The 22,418-nt window shown below is 45.4% G+C and overlaps 1 protein-coding gene across 1 annotated transcript; it reads left to right on the forward strand.

Annotated features, from left to right (window-relative positions):
- Positions 1–25: 25 nt before the first annotated feature.
- ERH (ERH mRNA splicing and mitosis factor) lies at positions 26–6,240 on the forward strand. The gene is made up of 4 exons (XM_054162195.1): positions 26–154; positions 3,571–3,658; positions 4,377–4,497; positions 5,976–6,240. The coding sequence occupies exons 1-4, from the start codon at positions 152–154 to the stop codon at positions 6,076–6,078; spliced, it is 315 nt and encodes a 104-aa protein (XP_054018170.1). The 5' UTR covers positions 26–151; the 3' UTR covers positions 6,079–6,240.
- The last annotated feature ends 16,178 nt before the right edge of the window (positions 6,241–22,418 follow it).

The raw sequence follows: 22,418 nt of genomic DNA on the forward strand, positions 1-22,418 counted from the left end.
GGCGTTGTGTTTATGCGCACGCGCGAGCGCCACTCTGCCGCAGCGCGCTCTATGGTCAGCCGTTAGAGCTGCGCTTCCGGCGGGCGCGGCGGGTTGTGGGTGATCGTCGCGCGCCTCTTCTCCGCGGCGGTGCTGAGGAGCGGGAGCCGTGATGGTGAGCGGGGCGAGCGGCCGGCTGGGCCCCGCGGCTCCCCGCGCTTCTCTGGGGGAGGGGCGGGCGCCTTCCAGGCTGCTTTCCCTTCCCGCCTGGGCCAAAGGGCGGGCGCGGGCGCTGCGGGCGGGAAGGCGCGGCGGGGAGTGGGGAAGGCCGCGGTCGTCGCTCCAGACTCTGGCGAGCAACAGCACGTGCTGGCGGGCTAGCGGCCTGCGAAGGGCCGGCCCCGCCGCCGCCGGAGCCTCCCCTGCAGAAAGCGGGATTGCTCTCGGGGAGGGAGAGAGGCGGGAGTCTTCCTGGAGGCCCTGGCGCAGAGCGGCCTTGCTCGGGGGCTTCACCCCCTTTTCAGGGCGCTTCTGGAAGTGCGGCTCTGCCTGGCGGGCGATCCATCGAGTGCGCCTACCCTAAATGGCTGATTTGCTTTTATTGAAGCAGTCGCCGCGCGTACTGCTTTCCCTGCGCCTCTCTAGCGCTTGGAGGAGAGCAAGGCGGTAGCTTGCCCTGGTGGGCTGTTTGAATGGCACAGCGAAGCACAAAGGCCTGCCAATCACAGCAGTTTGTCGCGTTCATCTAATAAATTTGAATGTGGTGAGGCAAATGGTCCTGCAGTAGCTGCTTCTGGCTTTGCAGGAAAATTCTACATCTGTCTGGCACTTGCTTAAAAGCACTTAGTTTCTGCTAAGATGAGCAGTCCCTCTTGTCCGAAGTGAAAGGTGGCACTTAAACCACTTTATCTGCCTAGCAGAAGTAACTAAAAGGCACTTAAGTGTGTGTAACACTACTTGCAGTTGCATCACTGCACATCTTATTCTTGCACTACTTGTTTACCTTCTTTTTAAAACAGGAAGGGTTGCGTTGTTTGGTTTTTTTTTTTACTTTATTGTTGAATGGACTACAATTGGTGGAAGCCTCTTTGGGCAGATGCTGCCTGGCTCCCAAGTCCTGCTGGTTTGGCTGTCAACACTGCTGTGACCTTTTTTACACTGTGGTGTTTTCAGCAAATGGAGCACTTCCTAAAGAACTCTCGAGACGCTGAAAATTGTTGTAATACAAACCAGCATCTCATGCAGTGTCCTGCTTAACAGCATCCTGTACAACTGTGATCTTAAAGAAAATGAAGGAAAACTCAACATAAGTATCAGAGAATCGTTTTGATAATACCTTTAAGGTCATAAAAATCCAGCCATTAATTCATCACTGCCAAGCCCACCACTAAACCATGTCCCTAAGCACCGTGTTTGCAAGAGTCCATATGGGGCTTTTGAAAATAACCTGACCTTTATGTGAGAATGCTTATGGCTCTACCTTTATTTTGCCTTGTTTGTTTCCTAACAAGATTTACACATGTAGGAGAACATAATAGTTATTAATCACATTGAGTTTTGTCCTGTCACACAGGCACCTCTTCCATAGGGAAGGTAATACTTGTAGGGAGCTTTTGTCAGGCATCTGAACTTGTGCATTTCTTTTTCCACTGGTGTGGTGGGAGAGGAGGAGCAATTTTATCTAATCAAACAATTTCTGGGTTTGGCCTTTAAGGTAAAATAATGGGAACTGCCCAAGGAAACGTTTGGGATGTAATTTTTATAATTTCCAGGCCTGTATCTGATTGCAAATATTACAGAGTGTCTGAAGTGACAAATGGTTTAAAGTGAGAAGCCCAAGTAATCTCTGCAGTAAAGGTCTGAAAGAGCTGGCTTATGTGTCTGACTCCCTGATTTTTGGGTTTTGTTTCTGTAATCTAATTACTGGGGCAGTTTCAGGATGTATACATTCATTTAGTGGGAGAAATAGCCTAGGTATTTATAGGCCAGAAAGCCTAAAATGATTCTGAGACACCAATTGAAGAATTCAGTTCTGTAACTGCTGAACTGCCAGTTCAGTTTTAGCTGTGCTCTCCTAGGTTTTGCCAAACAGACAAATTGTTATAATACCAAGTTGAGTTGAAAGATATAAATAGGTGTGTGTAATCAGACACCACAAATGTAGTTTGCAAGGCATTCTGATGCTGAAATCCCACAGCTAGTTTTGGAACACTGACTAAACTGGCCAATACACCTCTACCATTGTCATAAATAAGAGATCCTTAGATGCTCCCAATAAATCAGAGCTGCAGGTGCTGGAACCAAGCCTTGTCATCACTGACCAGCAAATAAAAATGATAGTGCTGGGAAAAGTGTTTTATAATAAAGTTTGGCAGTCATTTGGACTCTAGGGTGAGACAGGCCTGATCAAGTGCAATGCACTTAGGAACAGCCAGATACCAGCCAGAATTGAGAACTATCCCTGGCACATGCATACTATCAGCCATGGTATAAAAACCTGTCTTTTCTTACACATTCCTTGGAAATTCTAATGTTTACCTTCTTTTTTTTTTACCTGTCACTGCATTTGATGAACACTGAACCTTCTGTCTTCACTGATAGTCCAAAGTGTGGGTCAAGAGTATTTTTTTTATCAGCAGTTAATTCATTTAAGCCACATAAAACACCAAAGTGTACATTTCCACTGTCTCACTGCAGTTGCTTCCATGAATATTACATGTTGTCTGCTCACCTCATGTATTAGCCTTGAAAATGATCCAATTAGCAGCACTGGGAATGGTGCTTTGTAAGCATGCTTGCAAACTTTTCTGTGCTGTGTAACCTGTTAATTAGATCACAGATTGTGTACACTTCAAAAGCCTTACTTGCTGTTTGCTCAAAGTACTTGCTGTAGCCAAGTGAAAAATACGACAGAAATAATGCAAGCCCCAGATTGTACAGCCATCCTCAGTCTTCCCTGCAGAGGAACAAGCACACAGACTCTCACATTTGCAACAGTTCTCTGTGCCAGAATTGCAGCTTCAAACTCACCAAAGCGTCAAAAATCAGTGCATCTGTTTATCAGGAAATAATCTCCAATATGAAGTGCAGATTTGCTGTATAATTTGTGTTGCCTTTAAGTTCAATGAACTGTTGAGCTGTTCCTGTTACAATCTTTTAAGGTCAGACTGACAGCAAGAGTTAACTTTGACTCCCTCTTTGCTCCAGTCAGCATATTTAAAACCTTACTGGCAGCTTGCATTTGGCATAAAATGAGTAAATGCAACAGTGGCATAGATTTTATGCATTTCCTTCACTGTTTTACTTCTGTGTTTAAATAGAAACCACCATTTCCACAGTATTTTTTGTCAGAGTGGTTGCTTCACTGTCAGTTTTGCACGTTTTAAAGTTAAGTGAGGATCAACAGGAAGGATGGAAAGCAAAAGCTAACACATTGTATACAAACAGTAAATGCTGTTTGGAAAATGCCTTCATTGATAGTTCAGTGGTTTAATATCATGCTTCTGTTAAGTGCTTCATTCAGATACATAACTTCCATGCAAAATCATTTAAATGTTGCAAGTAACCTGTTTTCTTGGGTTTGCTTTTCAGTCTCACACAATTCTACTTGTCCAGCCTACCAAGAGGCCAGAAGGCAGAACATACGCTGACTATGAATCGGTGAACGAGTGCATGGAAGGTGGGTGCAGGCGTGGTAGTCAAGGATTGTGGGTCAAACCCCCTGTTTGACAAGTTCCCAAACACCACAGCTGTAAGATTTACATGTGGAAGTTCACTTCACATGAAAAATTCTAACCTAAAGAGATTCTGAGAGGGAAACAAAAGCATAACAAAGACCACGTAAAGCCTCTGTGCTCACTTGAGTATTTTATTCTTCTTAAATATACCTGAATGATTTATGGGCTAGCTTAAATAAAACTGAGTTAAGTTCATGTACAAGCTTGTGCTGTCACTTTTACCTCAGTAGCCCTGTTTAATCAAGAATGATCTTTCTCCTGAGATTTGAGCAACTTTATTTGACATGAACACTTCTCTTCCTCAGGTGTTTGTATGGTAGGAGCTGCCGTCTTAATATTAGAAGGAATTTCATGGTTCTGATGCAACTTTGTGTATGGGAAGCTATATCTTTGAAAGTACTAAAAAGCTTTTTCCTCTAGAGGATGATAATGCTTCCTGCCCTGCATCTCATCTGATTTTATAATAGTAGATTTCAGTACAAATAACTAGACCCAAGTATTTCAACTCTGCAATCTCTGAGTTAAGAAGTTTGTCTCTGTTTCCATAGCAGTCACCTCTGAACTTTCCTGATGTCTCTAGTTTGACTAGAGCAGCTGAAGAAGTTTCAGTAGGTAAAGTTGAGTGTTTAATATCACTTTGCTAATCTTGCTTCCCCATAGGAGTCTGTAAAATGTATGAGGAGCATCTGAAGAGAATGAATCCCAACAGTCCATCCATTACATACGATATCAGCCAGTTGTTTGACTTCATCGATGACTTGGCAGACCTCAGCTGTCTCGTGTAAGTTCAGTCGCAAAAGTCCTTTTCACTGACTTAGAGAAGTCCAATTAACTGAATTGAAATAAAGTATCTCTAAAAAAAGCTTAGAAAGTGATGGTTCCACTCAGATTGGTCATGTTGAAGCTTGCAGCATTTCAGGTCTTGAAGTTAATAAAGCAACATACTTCATTAATGCTAGAACCTCTTTAAAAAAAAAAGGCAGACCTTTATCTGCTCTGCCTTTGATTCTTAAGGAGGCAGAAAGATTACAGAAGGTCATTCAACAGAGAAATGTACTAGTACAGTAAAAGCCTACAGAAGTATACTGTGGCTGACTGTTCATTTGATCAAGATACAGCAACATGGAAGTTTACATAAGTCTTAATGAAGTGGCTAAGGAACAGATCAGTCCTCCAGAGAGCCTTAGATAATTGAGTGTTGTGAATACATTATCTCCAGTTCTCATCTGTGCATTAAATTGCAGGCAAGCAATGGTGGTCTTAGGTGCTTTCCCTTCTGACCACACTGTGAAATCCAATGTTGCATTTCATTATTTAGGACATAACATGGTAACTTAATCCCTTCCTGCAGATAATGAGTACTTTCCATACCCTGAATTTCAAGGTAATGGTTTGATAGGACAGTGGTACCAACTATGCAGAAATTCTGTGGGAATAAGGATACAAATCCCATATTCAGACATAGCATTCAGCTTCTGAGTCTCAACATTCCAGAAACTTTATCCCACTGAGCATCTGGTGAGGACATTACTGCAGCTGTACTACTCCATCTGAAATCCTATTGCACATGCTTTTGTGGCTGCACAGTGAACAGCCCTTGCCAGATAATTTCAGTTGAAAAGCAGAAGCTCTTTTAAAAAGCCTCTGTGCATCACACTGCTTTCCTTTGCATTTTGACCTACGTACAGAGCCTGTGTTACAGATGGTGGCTTAATTACGGCTGCCATTTAACACAGTTTCCAGTGAAGTGGAACAGGATTGTAGCTTCTGTAGTTGCCTTGTCCCTGGACATTCCACCACATTTTGTTTTCAGCTGTCATAGTGCTGGGCTGGTGAAGTGAAATACATTCTTTGTTTTACTTTATCTAGCAGCCTGAGGCTATTTGCTTTAGGAAACAGCAACTGTTTTCTGGTAGTCTAGTACCTTTCTTAATGAGGCTTGTCAGCTTGGTGTTATGACGTACTTCAGCTCATAGTTTTCCACCAGATGGCACATGTAGCACATAGTGTACCAGACATGTCTTGTGCTGGTGGAGATCCCTGAAGTACTTGCTATCTGCTCTTGCACTGCTGTGCTATGAATGGCCAGGGGTGGGGGCAGAAACCAGTAATTTTCCCTGAAATTAGCATTTCTTAATACTGCACTGGAACTGCAACTAACTAGGACTGTAGCAGTATGCACTGAAACTTTAAACCAGTCTTGCTGGGCTTCAAATAACAAGGCTTTCACAGAACCACTCTTTTTTCCCCCCTCTCTAGTTACCGTGCTGATACTCAGACATACCAACCGTACAACAAAGACTGGATAAAGGAGAAGATCTACGTCCTTCTCCGCAGGCAGGCCCAGCAAGCAAGCAAATAATGGAGGCACCATCATTACATGGGTTTGGGGGAGGGCTTGGACAACAGGTGTGTACAGAGTGCAGTAGTGAACGTTTTGTATTATAGTCATCCTGTTGCCATCTTGTTAAACTCTTTAGCCAGGGCTGAATGTATTGTTAGAGATGAAAGGATTTGTTGGATTTGACTTCCCCTCCCCCCCCTCACCACCCCTCCCCAGTGTAAATGGTGAAGAAAATGCAACATCTTCAGAGTTTTGTCTTTTACTTTCCTTCCTCTGGTTAGCTAATGGTCCTACTTAATTTGAACCCCTGGGGCTGTTCACATTGTACTTCACCACATTCACTGTATGTGCCCTCATGGGATTTCCAACGTTTAGTTATATCTTTGAGACTGTCTTAATGGGGAATAAAAAAATACCCTTTAGTTAAACTTGAGTGATGAATTTTGTGGGGTTTGCCAAACAAATGAAGAACCAAAAAAAAAGAACAAGTGAAATGTTTCTTTCCTGTTTGCCCAGAAACAGGGCTGAAAAGTTTATGTGGGCTGAACCAGCAGTTGTTGGTTGTATTACAGAATGGCTCAAATTTTGTCCTGCCAACTTAGCTTCACTGACCTAGTCTTAAATACTGTCTTTCCTGGGGATCTTTGGGAAACAGTAACCCACTTGCAGTTACATTCAGGTAAGGGTGTCTGCTCTAGGACCAGGTGATGGTAAGAGCAGGCTGAATGTATCACATCACAGACCTCACAAGTTTAGTGTACTTCCAACCTTCTCCCAAGGAAATGGGCAAAGAAAATTGTTTTGATGGTGATATGCCCCAAACTGCATATCCTCTTTAAAAGGATAAGGACATAACTGTTAGCATGCACTGTGGAGTTATATCTGCTCCTGGATATCTTGAATGCCAATCTCTGTTATTTTACTGTAGTGATAAAGTTTGGATTGGGGGAGACATTAGACCAGAAATGATACAGGTAGAAGAGCAAGGCTGACCTGGCACTCTGTGCCTTTGCATTAGTTCAGTTTGCATATCGTAGGTACAGATTTGCGTCTCAGGCTGTGTAGGTATACTCGGCAAGAAGCAGTTCCAGGATGAACAGAGGAATGCAATTCTCTGCAGTGCACTTCACTTCCTAAAACATCAATAGTTTCTGATAGACCTTGCAGCAGATGGATTGGCTTAAAAGAATCTCAGGTCTAATTGACTGTCTATTGTAAAGCTTTAATGAAAATAGCTTCACTTAAGTGGTAAGTAATAGCTGCTGAAGACTTGGAATCAAATTACTAAAGAGACAGAAATCCTTAAAGATACTGAAAGGGCATGTTAAAGTCTTTTCTCAACACAAATACCAATTGGAGATGAGACCTACTAGCACTGCAGTTGTAGTGACCATGAATCAATTCAATCTGCTGACAAAAAAATATGCTCCCTTTATACTAAAGAGCAGTTTTCAAAACACAGTGGGTCAGAAGTATATTAATCCAGTTAAAGTTACTTAAATCTCTCAGTTCCTCTGTGTGGAAGTTCTACCTTTATATCCAAGTGCAACTTGACAGTAAAACCTTCTAAAATTCACCATTGCCCTATATAGCAACATTCCTGTTCAATATAAGCAATGACTGGCAGCTCATGTGGTTAATCCTGTGGAGCAAGTAGTAAAATAACATGCTCTTTCCTACTGTGTTTGAGGTTAATCTCTGCTGAACATTTACCCTTTTTTTAAGGTAAAGATTCCAGTATTCTCAAGGCACTAAGTTGGATGTGATTTTGCAGTCTTTAGAATGGATTTGAATTAACACCCATTATCACTTCTGGTTGCATTACAAAGTTTAACGGCTTGAACCGACTTAAAGTTCCTCCCGTAAGCTTGTTTCCAGTCACTCGAGCTCATAGTGCAAGGAGCTTGCTGCACCTCTAGGATCAGGAATGTGAAACATAGAATAGCTCTTCCTTCAAAGTTTGGTCTGATTTACAAAAACAACAACAAAACCTTCCTCTTTCTTGGTTTTGGCCCTGGTAGAATAACTACAGACTATGACCAGTAAACAAGTGCAAATCAGGACTCTCTCAAGTTAGAATACCAAGTGGGAAGAAGGTACTTTAAAGCAAGCAGTAATAAACATTTCTCCTTTATGAAAGGGACTTACAGAAGGTATGTTTTGGGGATAGTAGGTAAACAAGCTTTAACTTTGGGGTTGATTCACATTGGGTTTTGGGGTTTTTTTTAAACACTGACATTTTCACAGAATTGGAAAATAGAAGTCACTGTTCCCCTTTTTACCTCTGGATCCAGACTCAGCCTTCTGATTAAAAAAACAAAACAACATGGTCTGTAGACCACTTTAAGAGAAGTAATGAGCATCATCTCTTTTCCCTTTTGTCAGTCAGCTGCAAGTCTTTTTCCTGGCATAAGCTGCAAATCAAAACTCTATAGTGCATAGTTCTTGAGCTGCTGTTCTCCATACTCCACAGAATTTCCCTTAATTAACTATTCATGAGGCAACAGCTTTGTTCCTTTGACAGATTACAGATTACACTGGGATGGGGGGGCGGGGGGGAAAGAATGCTTCAGCATCTACTTGATGTGCAACTGGTTAGGAAGAAGAATCTGGAAAGCTGTCTCCAACTAACCACTGCCTCCAGAAATACACTACAGCAGGTCATAAGCAATTGGAAGCATAAAATGGGGAGGTGGTCTGGCATGCCAGTAATGCAGTCCACATGAAGAAATTGCTCTCCACTTTGCCTCTTGGCTTCTTTCTCATAAAGGATGTCAGCAAGGTAGTTAGGACTTCCTCCAGGTGCACCTGTCCTCAGAGTCATAAGGCAACACTTCCACTACAGGATATCAAGCATTTCCCAAGTTCAGCTACTTGAAAAAGCAAGGTTGGACAGCAGCATTTTGCAAGTAAATCCATAGCCAAACTGCATGATTACAGAAATTATCAGAAGAGAATCTTTCACCCCACACATGCTTCACCTGTGGTAGGTTGTCTGCTGTTTCTTGCATAAAGGCTAGGTACTAGTAGCACTGCTGGTCATGTCTGCTGCAGTGTAGGAACAAACAATGCAAATCATTTTGGCTATTTCTGCAGGAGAATGATGCAGGGATAAAGAATAGAATCCAGAGACCTCACATTTCCAGGTGTGGAAATGCTTAAAAAGAAAAAATGATGAAGTCCATTCAGCAATCCAAGCCTCAGCCCACTGAGAGGAACGAGCCCACATCCACTTGCCAGGAGTGCAGAGCAACGGAGGTGCTTGCACGATCCCTGCTTGGCTTGTGGACTAGCCAAGTCCTCACTTTGCCTCTACTGATTTCAGGTTGAGGCATGGCCAGAATGGTAGAAGTCGCTAAGCCTTGGCATGGCTGTTCACTTAAGTGGTGAGCTGAAGTTTTGTGAGATGGCTGAGCTGATCTAACAGGTCACTGCTGTTCAATCACAGAATGCAGCTTCATCCTGTGTACAAATTAGACACTGGCTGTGGTGGGGAAGGAAGGAACAAGACTGCCAATCAACAACAGAGTGGCTGGGCACTCAAGAAAAAAATCCCATCTGAAGCTTTGCGATGGTAGTTGTTGCTGCAGAAAACTGTAGATAAACTGCTCTTTTATGTATGTATATATATGATATTTTATCTACCAGTGCATGCTCCTGCCAGTCAGCAATGCACTGGGGTTAGTGGGTAACCCCACTCAGATTAGCATTCAAGTTCTACTGAATACCACAACAACAACAGGGGCACTCTGGGAGGAATCTCACTGCAGCCTCCTTCAGCGTGCTGAGGGGGGACTGCACAAAGCAGAATTGAGTCTTGCTTTCTTCTTTGAGGGTGACATAAGTAGTTGAAGTACTTAATTTGCACAGTTTCTTCCTTCATCCCATTCTTTGAAAACAGACTGACATCGTGATAGCTGTCACAATGCATCATAAGCACAGCAGGAGAGTAGCATCTCTGTTGTTCTATCAGTCCATTCCTGTGCTTAACACCACTGTCACATATGGCAAGGAAAACCAGGAAGTGCTAGGCAAGACCACCTTGTTGTAATTGTTAGTAGTGACAAAAATGGGGTGCAGAACAGTCAGATTTGATCTTGTTCTTTGAATGAGTGAGGGTTCATATAACATACTGAGAATAGTGCCTTGTCATAGAGGCTTCATCCCCAAAGATCACCACCACAAAGCAACCACTGCACACACCCCACAAGCTTTTCCAGCCCTCAACAAATTAAAAAAGCCAAACTGTATAAAAGATAAAAGGCCTCAGAAATCTGTGATGCACTGACAGGGAAAGCTCAAAGCTCAAGGGCATTGTAAAATACCAGGGGAAGATAAGAAACAGGCACACTGGAGAGAAAAGCAGTCACTCCCCCAACACCCTCTGCTAATCTCACTGGGAGGCAAAGGCATCCTAGCACAATCTCCAGTAAATGTACTTGCAGGGGCAAGAGGAGAATCAGTGCCCTTAGGACTAAAAATAAACCTTGCTCCACATTCAGTTGTGTTGACTCTCAGCTTCTGAGCAGGAAGGAAATAGCAGAGTGGGGGAAAAAAATAATATAAATCTCTCTCAATACATTAATCTCCGAGGGAATTGTTAGCTTGCAGATCTGTTCTACAGGAGCACTGGAACGTAGCAGCAGCACTGAAACATAACTAGAGTGTAGCAAGCACACTCAGCATTCAAGTCTTCCAATCTAAGAGGTGCATTTCTCAAATGCAGAATGGTTTCTTCTCCGTCCTCATCATCTCCAGACGTTCAGACAACGCCAAAAACATGCTGCTTTCCTTGTCTGGCTTATAATGCTCTTCCAGAATGCATTCCTCAGCTCATTAACATGCTTCTAAAGTGCTGGGCCAAGGGAGTTCCATTTCAATGTCTATCCACTTTGCACTGGTAGCATCTTACATTGTTTCTGCAAGTACCTCTCTCCTCATCTCCCAGGCAAACTAATCATTCCCCATCTCAGTTTTGCTAGATTAGTGGCACATGATTGGTAGTTTTCTCCTTGCACAACAAGTCGCTTTGTCTCCTGCTCATCCTAGTTGTTGTCTGCAGCTCTCCCTGGCTGATTGAACACAGTTACCATTCTGGGCACCTGCAGCTCTCAATGAGGTTTCCCAGTCTTTCACATTGTGGTAATGACATCTCCTTAGTCTTAACCACAAATGAATCATTTATCACCTGCTAAAATTGTATGTGCCATTTTCACATTTACAACACAGTTAATTTTTCACTCAGTGCACCCTCTATCCCTTTCCCTTATCATCTCCTAGTAAAAGCCCTCATTAGTCATACAAAGTGAAACAACTTCAGCTAAAAACCTTCAGGAAGAGACAAGCAAGAATAATCAAGCATTTGTTCTTTATAAGCACACTCACCTTGGACATTTGGGAGATCTCAAAGCCTGTCTGAAACAAGCAGAGCAGGAGCTACGCTAACCACAAAACTGGGTTTCTCTATTTCTTGGCAGGAAGGCACTCAAATCAGGTCAGCCATAGCTCCAGGAAGGACTTCCCTTCTGAAAATCCTAAGGAAAAAAAGGCACCTCCCTCCAATTTATAGTTAATGGCCTAATAATCTTGTTAGCATGTTGCATAATCTAGGCAGCATTCTGCTCAGCTGGCTTCTTAGTCCTCATACCCCCTTCTACCCAGGTGCAGGAGGCCTTGGCACTTGGAGACCTAAATTTCTCCTGTGAGGGAACAGCCACCAGTAGAATTTTTATTAACCTCCCCCTGCCCCCCAAGGTATCTCACATAAAATATTTTAGGCTCCATAAATCTGACTTCTCCATTTAAACTGTTTCTGTAGAAAATTCATGACTACCTTCAGGCAGGCTGACACTCGGAGTTAGACATCACTTAAATCTAGTTGCAGGGAGAATGGAGCTCCAGCCTCAAAGGTATCTGACACATATTTCAGACTGAAAAAAATAACACCAACCCAACCTACCTATGTGACTTGTCCAGGCTCTCTTTTGGCTCCTGGAGTAATGTAAGAAGTCCCAGCCCAACACCAGCTGAGCAGCTTAATGCTGAGCACTTTGGTCCAGTTCCCCCTTTCCCTCCTCACACATCCATTGACCTAACTGATACGTCTTGTCCCTACTTTCTAGCAAAAAACCTGACACTCACCCTAATGGTTGTAGCCAGGTGGGGGTTGGTCTCTTCTCCCAGGCAACCAGCACCAGAACAAGAAGACACCAGGGAAGGTTTGTGCTGGAGATGAGGAGAAAGTTCTTCACCAAGAGAGTCATTGGTCATTGGAATGGGCTGCCCAGGGAGGTAGTGGAGTCACCATCCCTGGAGGTGTTCAAGAGGGGATTGGATGTGGCACTTGGTGCCATGGTCTAGTCATGAGGTCTGTGGTGACAGGTTGGACTTGATGATCTTTGAGGTCTCTTCCAACCTTGGTGATACTCTGTGTGACACAGTCTCAAGCTGCACCAGGGGAAGTTCAGGCTGGAGGTGAGGAGAGAGTTCTTCACAGAGAGAGTTGCTAGCCCCTGGGATGGGCTGCCCAGGGAGGTGGTGGAATCACCATCCCTGGAGGTGTTCAAGAGGGGACTGGACATGGCACGTGGTGCCATGGTTTAGTAGTCATGAGGTCTTGGGTGACAGGTTGGACTTGATGATCTTTGAAGTCTTTTCTAACCTTACTGATTCCGTGATTCTGTGATTCTACTAAGTAGTGCTAATTAGTTAATGCAGAAGATCCTGTGAGAATTGAAACACAGCCCTCTTCCTGTTTACCCTAGATCAGCCCCATAAAGAGAAATGCATTAATGGTTGTTAAGTGCAAGGATGCCATCCCTGCCTGAGGATGTCAATGCATCAGAAGTTATTGAGGGCCCTAAGAGTGTTTTGGGAGAGTAGCAAAACACAGTCACTCTTTTCTCACATTTCCCCCTAGACACTTGGTGTGAGTCACTGACAGAAGTAGGCTAATGGACTGGAGGGGGCTTTTATCTGATCAGATGTACATAAGCACTCTGTGGAGGATTGTTTAATATGGGATTTATTTTACTTGACTAATGTTTCCTACAGATGTTTTGGAAGGAAGATGAAAATGTCTATGCAGACCAAAGGTGCACTAGGCAGCATCTCTCCATATGTTTGTGGGGTTTTTTCCATGTATTTTTTCTTTGTTTTCACAAGTTTGGTGTTTTGGGCACAGTGTTACGAGAATGAGAGAACTCTAGCCACTATAGTTATTGTTGAGGAGCTGTTAGTTCAGAGGCTTCTATGATCAGGTGACCGCCTGGTGGATGTGGGGAAGGCTGTGGATGTAGTCTACCTGGACTTCAGCAAGGCCTTTGACACCATCCCCCACAGCAAACTCCTGGCCAAGCTGGCAGCCTGTGGCTTGGACAGCAGCACTCTGTGCTGGGTTAGGAACTGGCTGGAGGGCCATGCCCAGAGAGTGGTGGTGAATGGTGCCACATCCAGCTGGCAGCCAGTCAGTAGTGGTGACCCCCAGGAACCAGTTCTGGGCCCCATCCTGTTCAATATCTTTATTGATGATCTGGATGAGGGCATTGAGTCAGTCATCAGCAAATTTGCAAATGACACCAAGTTGGGAGCAGCTGTTGATTGGTGAGAAGGTAGAAGGGGTCTGCAGAGGGACCTTGTCAGGCTGGACAGATGGGCAGAGTCCAACAGGATGGCATTCAACAAATCCAAGCGCCGGGTGCTGCACTTTGGTCACAACAACCCCATGCAGTGCTACAGGCTGGGGCTGGAGTGGCTGGAGAGCAGCCAGGCAGAAAGGGACCTGGGGGTACTGATTGACAGCCAGCTGAACATATACCAGCAGTGTGCCCAGGCGGCCAAGAAGGCAAATGGCCTCCTGGCCTGCATCAAGAATAGTGTGGCCAGCAGGAGCAGGGAAGTCATTGTGCCCCTGTACTCTGCTCTGGTTAGGCAACACCTTGAGTACTGTGTCCAGTTCTGGGCCCCTCAGTTTAAGAAAGACATAGAGACTCTTGAATGTGTCCAGAGAAGGGCAGTGAGGCTGGTGAGAGGCCTTGAGCACAAGCCCTATGAGGAGAGGCTGAGGGAGCTGGGATTGTTTAGCCTGGAGAAGACGAGGCTCAGGGGAGACCTTATTGTGCTCTACAACTACCTGAAGGGAGATTGTAGCCAGGAGGAGGTTGGTCTCTTCTCCCAGGCAACCATCACCAGAACAAGAGGACACAGTCTCAGGCTGCACCAGGGGAAGTTTAGGCTGGAGGTGAGGAGAAAGTTCTTCACTGAGAGAGTCATTCGCCATTGGAATGTGCTGCCCAGGGAGGTGGTGGAGTCACCATCCCTGGAGGTGTTCAAGAGGGGATTGGACATGGCACTTGGTGCCATGGTCTAGTAGTCCTGAAGTCTTGGGTGACAGGTTGGACTTGATGATCTTTGAGGTCTCTTCCAACCTTATTGATTCTATGATTCCTGAAGACTCAGAAAATGTGTGCCCCAGAATGCATGTGGTACTATAAATTAGTTGGAGTATCTACTTCATAGCACTGAGTGGTTTTTCAAGTGACTCTTGACATGGCCAGTATCTTTTTGTTGTTGTTTGTAAACTTAAATGCAATTGATAATACTGATTTAGACACATTCATGTTCCTTTGAAGTCCAGTGCTTCAGCACTCCTACAATTACTTCTCCAGATGAGTTCTGGGGACCTTGGCAATTGCTTTCTGCTGCTATTTTGATCCTATGCCCTAGGAGTATAAACTCAGTTATAGAAACTCTATCTGAGTCCATTTAATGAAGTGCATGAATCAGAGCCTGGCAATAAAACCCAGTTAGAAATGAGAGCACAGAGAATATTGATCCCCTTAAAACCTTTTACAGCTTTCAAGGATCTGCTTGATCACTCATTGCTACAGCAGGCACTGAGCCTTTCCTGCCAGTTCCTTTTCATGAGCTTGCTTGGGATTATGGTCACATTAAGGCATGATTGAACAGATCAGCTGATGGGAGCCCTGGAGTATACAGAAGAGCCCCCACAATAACCCTTCTCAAGGTCCTCTGGGTCAGGCTTTATTACCATCTAATTCAGAGGAAATCTCTGCAGCAGTGCCTGCTGTTCTGCTGAGCAACACCAGAAAAAAACCCCAAACCCACCCCTTTGAGATTCTGTAATCTGTTTTACTAATGGACATGGTGCCTGGATGCCCTGAGTTCACATGTGATCATGTTACTCTGCACAGCACACCCACCAAAGGCTCCCATGACCTCCACTGCCTCAACACCTTCAGCCTTGTTTGCAGTACCTTAACAGGACAGAGAACACCTGTGGTAATGAAGCACATACTATCCCAATGAGACCTTTGAGAAGTGTGTGTTAAGATGGATGTATGGCATCCTAGCCAAAACACAGGCCTCAAAGCCAGATTATTTCAGACTCTTTTCTAAGGTGTACCCTAGATGAGCCCAGATCCAAAGGGTGGAGATAGGGTTTGAATCATTAGGTCTCACACTGGAATCAAACCTATTTGGCTCTTGTCCAAAGCTGGATTCACCTCTGACATTTACATCTCAGTCTTCACAATTCAGGATCTGCTCTAATACCCACCCCAAGGCGCTTTATGCCAGCTCTGTTCAGACTATCTCTGTAAGTGCTAAGCAATCTCCTAACCAAGGTGCTCCTCCATTGCCCATGCTCTGGTAAGCCTCCTCAGAGCGCTGCCTTTGTGCTCCATGAAGCATGTTTGTATTGTGGCAAAAACAACAGAACACTCACTGCTTTCTCTGTTTCACCAAGCTTGTACAGGATTGTACGGGGCTACAGGAGAGATTAGAGAGCAAAACACCAAATATTTTATGGTGAGGCTCTTTTGAAATCCTTGGTATGGAATACCTGAGAATGACCTGAGAATGGGCATCAACTGGCTTGAGAGCAACCCCGAAGAAAAGGACTTGGGGGTGCTGGTAGATGAGAAGCTCAATGTGAGCTGCCAGTGTGCACTTGCAGCCCACAAAGCCAATCACATCCTAGGCTGCATCTAGAGAAGCATAGCCAGCAGGTCGAGGGAGGTGATTCTCCCCTCACTACTCTGCTCTGGTGAGACCCCACCTGGAGTACTGCACCTGGCTCTGGAACCCTTATTACAGGAAGGATCTGGATGTACTGGAGTGTGTCCAGAGAAGGGCCATGAGGGCTGGAGCACCTCTCCTATGAGGAGAGGCTGAGAAAGTTGGGGCTATTCAGTCTGGAGAAGAGAAGGCTCTGAGGAGACCTTATTGTGGCCTTCCAGTATCTGAAGGGCACCTACAAGAAAGCTGGGGAGGGACTTTTTAGGGTGTTGGGTAGTGATAGGACTAGGGAGAATGGATCCAAGCTAGAGGAGGGGAGATTCAGATTAGATGTTAGGAAGAAGTTCTTCCCCAGGAGGGTGGTGAGACACCGGAACAGGTTGCCCAGGGAGGGGGTAGAAGCCTCATCCCTGGAGGTTTTTAAGGCCAGGCTGGATGTGGCTCTGGGCAACATGATCTAGTGGAAAGTGTCCCTGCCCATGGCAGTGGGGTTGGAACTAGGTGACCCTTGAGGTCCCTTCCAACCCTGACAATTCTGTGATTCTGTGTGATCTGCATCACCATTTTCTAGCAGCAGCTGGGGCATTTGTATGGCAGGAAGATCCTGCATTCCAGGCACTGCACCAAAGGCTGGGTACAAATTTGAAATTCAATGGTTACAGAGTAAAAATGGAAAGTAATTTCTGAAGGAATTTCAGGCTCCATGCCTTGCTCCAGAGACAGAAAGTTCTGGAACCACTAGGCTAGGATCACAGCTCATCTATCCAAATTAGGTTTTGTTATCATGCAAGGTGTACAGTAGAGCAGCCTCAGCAGGCAGAGCTAAGAACCTTGAGCAACCTCGGTTTCCCAGAGGGTCTGTTCCTTTCATCTCTCTGGTTTTTTTGCATTGGTACCCAGCTGTGTCCTGTTCTGACCTGGGAAAAAGGAGCTGCAAAGACAGGTGAAAGCCAGCTACTGCCCCTCAGTACTGAGCTCATCTCTGATTTGGGTACCCAGCTTAGGCTGATGTTCACTGACACTACTTATTTTTAATAAGATCAAAATTAATCTGGGAGGAGGAAAAAAGGAAGAGTGTTGCAGAAATCATGATCAGCTTTGCTTATGGAGCAAAACTAGAAGTGGGTAGATTCAGAGTGGATGTTAGGAAGAAGTTCTTCACCATGAGGGTGGTGAGACACTGGAACAGGTCACCCAGGGAGGTGGTAGAAGCCCCATCCCTGGAAGTTTAAGGCCAGGCTGGCTGGGGATCTAAGGAACTAGATGATCCTTGGGGTCCCTTCCAGCCCTGACAATTCTGTGATTCTATGAAATCCAAACTCCCTTCTCTCTCTCGGGAGAAATTATTTGTGCTCAGGAGGCTTCCCGAAGCTCCTTGGCACAGGCTAAGCACTTACAGATGCCTAACAAACTCCTGCCAAAAAAAGTTTGAAGAAAGGTGATGTGTGACACGTTAAATATTGCTAACGAGCATCAGGTGCTTGCAGGGGGAAATGGCTCCTCGTCTTAGATATGGTAATTATTTTAAAGATCTATTTAGCATTTAGATTGCTTAGGGGGAGAGAGCTGGGAGCGGCTGATTGCCTTGGAAAATGCTCAGGTATTAAGTGGGTCTCTTTGAACATTGCTTTCATCCGCTCAGACAGAAAGCAGAGATGACACTTCAGTTTGGGATAATTAGAGGGACTTGGACATCATTTGGTTGTCCTTGTCAACAGCATTATAACGTGTAGCCTCTGGGTTACTAAAAAAAAACACACCCCAAAGCACAACAACAAATCACACACAATAGCATCCAATAGCATTTGACAGAGTTCACATACAAAAAGATTGAATGTGGTACACTGAGGCCTTGAGAGGAGACATGAGAGAACCAGCCTGAACACTCACACTCCCTAATTTCACCCCAAGCAGAGGACCCTTTGGTATGTTTTTAGACTTAGCTCCACCTGACACATTTTTAATGCCCTTTTCCAGCAACAGTTATTTATAGCTGCAGCATCATCATCACCTCTCCCAGCCTGAGTGATTTAGACTAAACAAAACATTTGGAGGTGAGGGTCTCCACGAAAATCCCAGATATGGCAGGAGGTAAGAGCACCTATTGAGGGAAGGGACCAAACTCTCACAGGACAGCTGAGTAACCCAGCCCTCAGCCCTGCTGGACTGTGCCAGCCTGTGGCCTCAAGCCTGGTCTAGGGCATGGTTTAAAACTGTTCAGGGCTGGCTAAAAGCACAAAGCAGCCTGCAAGCCTCATACACCAGGCTGACCAAATCCAGCAATTTGGAATCAAGCCTCTGCTGCAATTTGTTGGTTTTCCTCAACAATCTGAAAAATTACCCAGGAAAAAAAAGACTCCTGCATCTGAAAGGTCCCTTCACACCTGAGCTGCTGAAAACCATTTACAGGCTTTCCACCCTGCAGCATCTTCAGCAGCAGAGGCAGTCTGGGTGATAAATCACACATAGTCAGGACTTCGTCTGCGTAGCTGCTGTCATTGAGCTGATGTTAAGCATTGGTGTGTTGAGCAGTACTGTAGATGAACAGCCTGAGACAGGTTGGGTGTTTCAAAGGGAGGCGATGCTGGACAGCAAGGGAGGAGCTGTACAGAGCATCCCTTGCACTCTGTCAGTATGGAAGGCAGACCTGCTTCAAACAGTAGCTGCATTTCTCTCCTTCCTTGTAGACACTTCAACATTTAAATGTTGTATTACCAGTTTACCTGTGTCTGTTGCTGGAGAAAAACCAAGCAGGATAACCACTGAGCTCCCTGAGCCCTCAGTCTCACCTGCCTTGGGCCAGGTTCCTGCTGCTACTTCTGCCATGAAGACAGCAACGGCTGTCTGGCAATGTTCTCCAAGCCACTCACATTTCTTAAAGCCAAGAAAAGGAAAATGCCAATCCAGAAATGTTATCCGAGCAGGAAAAATGATTTAGACTGAGTCTGTTCAGGGAGGTGGTGGAAGCCCCATCCCTTGATATTTTTAAAGCCAGGCTGGATGTGGCTCTGGGCAACCTGATCTAGTGTGAGGTGTCCCTGCCCATGGCAGGGCAGTTGGAACTAGATGCTCCTTGAGGTCCCTTCCAGCCCTGACAATTCTGTGATTCTGTTTCCCAAGTCTGACAAATGTGCACACTAAAGAACAAACACCCACCCCACCCCCACCCCTGCAAAAAGAGAAGGGGAAAACACCACAGTGAGGAGAAAGCCCACCATCAATTTCTGCTAAGAAGGATATTTCTCTGTTCCATCTCCTCACTCATAAAGTCTGGCTTAAGACCAGAAACAAGAAAAGCAAATGTAAGTGAAGATGATGGCTAAACACAGCAAGAATGTCATCCTTGTTTTCCTGCCTGGCTGGGCACACAAGGCAGGAGGTGTAGGTGCACACACCAGCTGCAGGGCAGTTGCTGCCATAGTTAGTACAGCAAGGGGACCAGCACAGGCAGACTGCCCCAGCATCAGCGTGGTGGTTCAGGGGTGTGCAGCCCACCCTGAGCTCCAGGCAGCATCAGCTGTGTTCAGCTGCTTTCCGAGTCCAGTGCCTGAGGGAGGGCTTGCTTTCTTGCACTGCAAGCACACCAAACTCAAAGATCCATTGAGCATAAAAAAAAAAATCAAATAACTTGCAGGAGAAGGTTGATAGGAAACACTGATAATAAAAACTGGTTCCTGTCCACCCTGGAGAAAGTCACAGAACCATAGAATGGTTTAGATCTGAAGGGACCTTAAAGATCATCCAGTTTCACCACTCCTGCCCTGGGCAGAGACACCCTCCACTAGGCTGGGTTGCTCAAAGCATCCAACCTGCCCTTGAACACTTCCAGGTAGGGGAAGTCCACAGCTTCCCTGGGCAACCAGTTCCAGTGTCTCACCACCTCACAGTAAAGAATTTCTTCCTTACATCTAACCTAAATCCTCCCTTTTCCAGTTTAAAACCACTACCCCTTGTCTTATGGCTACACCCCCTGAAAAAGAATCCCTCCCCATCTTTCCTGTAGGTTCCCTTTAAGCTGCTCTAAGGTCTCCTGAGCGCCTTTTCTTCTCTAGGTTTTATGACCCCAAAGTGATTTTCTGAAGTGGATGAATTGAAGTTCACTTCATGTGGGAGTCAGAAAGAACTGTGCCCAGTTCAGAGAAGGAAGGAGAGTACTGGGAGATGAGGTAGTCACTGAGGATCACAGCTAACAGCCAAACAAATTCTTTTTACCCTGTTCCTTTGCAACAGGAGGCAAAACTCAGAACTAACTGACCCCACTGTGTTCTCCACTAAATATTTCATTGCAGCGCTGCTGGCTATTGTGTTTATTTTAAAAGGGAAGGGATGAAGAGTGGAAAAGATCTAGTTCAAGCTTGACCAGCCTTGGACTGTTTGATATTCACTGAGATTCTGAGAAATAAGACCCAGGAGATAGAGAGAGACAATGAGAAAAGCAGGTGGGTCCAACACCTGAGCTAGACCATCAACCTCAGCTCACCCTAATGCCCTGCTTTCTGCTGCAGCATGAAATACAGACACCCTCATGCCAGTGCAGCCCCACTGCCAGCTGCCTAAAAGCCATCTGGTGGGAGCCAGGCTTCAAACTCACAGCCTGAGCTCTGTTCATCCCTATCCTGCTGGATGCTCAGCACAGGCCAAGATGTCTCCTGAAACAGAAGGCAAAAAATTTGCAGAAGGGCTGAGGGCAGCAGGGAATAGAAACAAAAGAGCCTGATCCACAGTTTTGATGCCCTAGAAATACCTCCAGTCACAGGAAGACTCCTGCTCCTTTCACACCCGTTTTTTTCTTTGCCCAGTTGTTCATTGGGCTGAAAGGCAAACTCTGGTGGCTTATCTGCCACAGAATCACAGAATCACCAAGGTTGGAAGAGACCTCAAAGATCATCAAGTCCAACCTGTCCCCACAGACCTCAGGACTAAACCATGGCACCAAGTGCCACGTCCAATCCCCTCTTGAACACCTCCAGGGATGGTGACTCCACCACTTTCCTTCCCATTTGCAGTACTCTGGAAACCACAGACACATCTGAGTGCCCTCACACCTATTTCAGAACTTCCCCTTCCATTGCTTTTCTCTTTGCCACAGCTCTGGCAACACCACTGCTTCTCCTTAGCAAAGGCAAACCATCACCTTGAAAACAGATCAGCATTGAAATGGTTACTGGTTTGACCTTGTTATATGTTGGGAGGACTGGCAAATGAGGCATTTTTGGTGGGTAGTGAAATTCACACAAGCACTGCTGAAGTACAAAAGATGTTGCCTCTTCAAACGAGCTGTTTGCTCTGCTTTTTGTGCAGCTGCCCCACTTCTTTGAAACTTTTGTGGTCACATCCAAAATATTGCAGACATACTGCAGGGCCAGTTCTGGTCAGCCAGCTGCTGAAGGGAAGCCAGCTGCAGACAGCAGCAGGTCTGCAGGTTAAAAGTAATTAACAACCAGGAAACCCCCATGACAGCCCTGTGCCATGACATGCCAGGGTGTGAGGTGAAGACAGATCCCAAGAGCTGGGGTGAAGCTTGTGCAAGCTCACAACCACTCCAGGAGCCAGCAGCCACCATCATTACAGAACGCTCAGGCTGATACAGAGGTGACACTGAGATCCAGCCATCAACTGAGACTGAGACAAGGGAAAGCAGCCCTGGGCTCTGAACAGAACATTTAAGGAGAGGAGCCCTTGGGAAAAGAAAACTGAGGCAAATCAGGGAGTGCAGAGGAACCCATGGGTGGCTTCTTGGGTCAGTGACCCCATTTTGTTCAGTTCACACTCATGAATTTAATCATCTCCCTAGGCACTGGCCAGCTCATCACGCAGTACACTGCTGCTGCCGCTCCTGCCAAGCTCAGCCTTGCTGCAGGCAGTGGGAAGCAGTGTTGCTGTACTAGTTTCCATGGAAATAAAAAACAGAGAAGACATTTTCCACCAAAATCACATTAAACCACAATTGTGTCCCAAGTGGATTCTTGTCCTATCTTTTTTTCCTTCTTCTTCTTTCCATTATGCAGGACAGATGACCCTGGGTTTCCCTTAATGACTCAGGTTTGTAAAGCACAAGTTCCATTGACACGTCTAGCAGAAGCCACTATTACCATTCAAGATGGGATGTCCCTGACTCAAAAATGAGCAGGTCTGAACACTTACCCAGAGTTATTTCCAGGACAGGAGTGCTACCTCGTTGTGGGCTGGTTTCAATTATTGGTCAGTCACTGGTTGGGATTTAAGCAGCGTTTTCCAAATAGGAACAGATCAGTCAAAAAGCAAATGGTTGCTCACTCCCCCTTGCCCCATACCCAGAGGCACCTTTGCAGCTAGCTGCA

The sequence above is a fragment of the Dryobates pubescens genome, chromosome 5 (genome assembly GCF_014839835.1).
Source record: "Dryobates pubescens isolate bDryPub1 chromosome 5, bDryPub1.pri, whole genome shotgun sequence".
Taxonomy (NCBI): domain Eukaryota; kingdom Metazoa; phylum Chordata; class Aves; order Piciformes; family Picidae; genus Dryobates; species Dryobates pubescens.

Coding starts and splice junctions, on each gene's coding strand:
- ERH (XM_054162195.1), top strand. Junction 3,659..4,376: donor GGTGAACGAGTGCATGGAAG/GTGGGTGCAGGC, acceptor GCTTCCCCATAG/GAGTCTGTAAAATGTATGAG. Junction 4,498..5,975: donor GCAGACCTCAGCTGTCTCGT/GTAAGTTCAGTC, acceptor CCCCCTCTCTAG/TTACCGTGCTGATACTCAGA.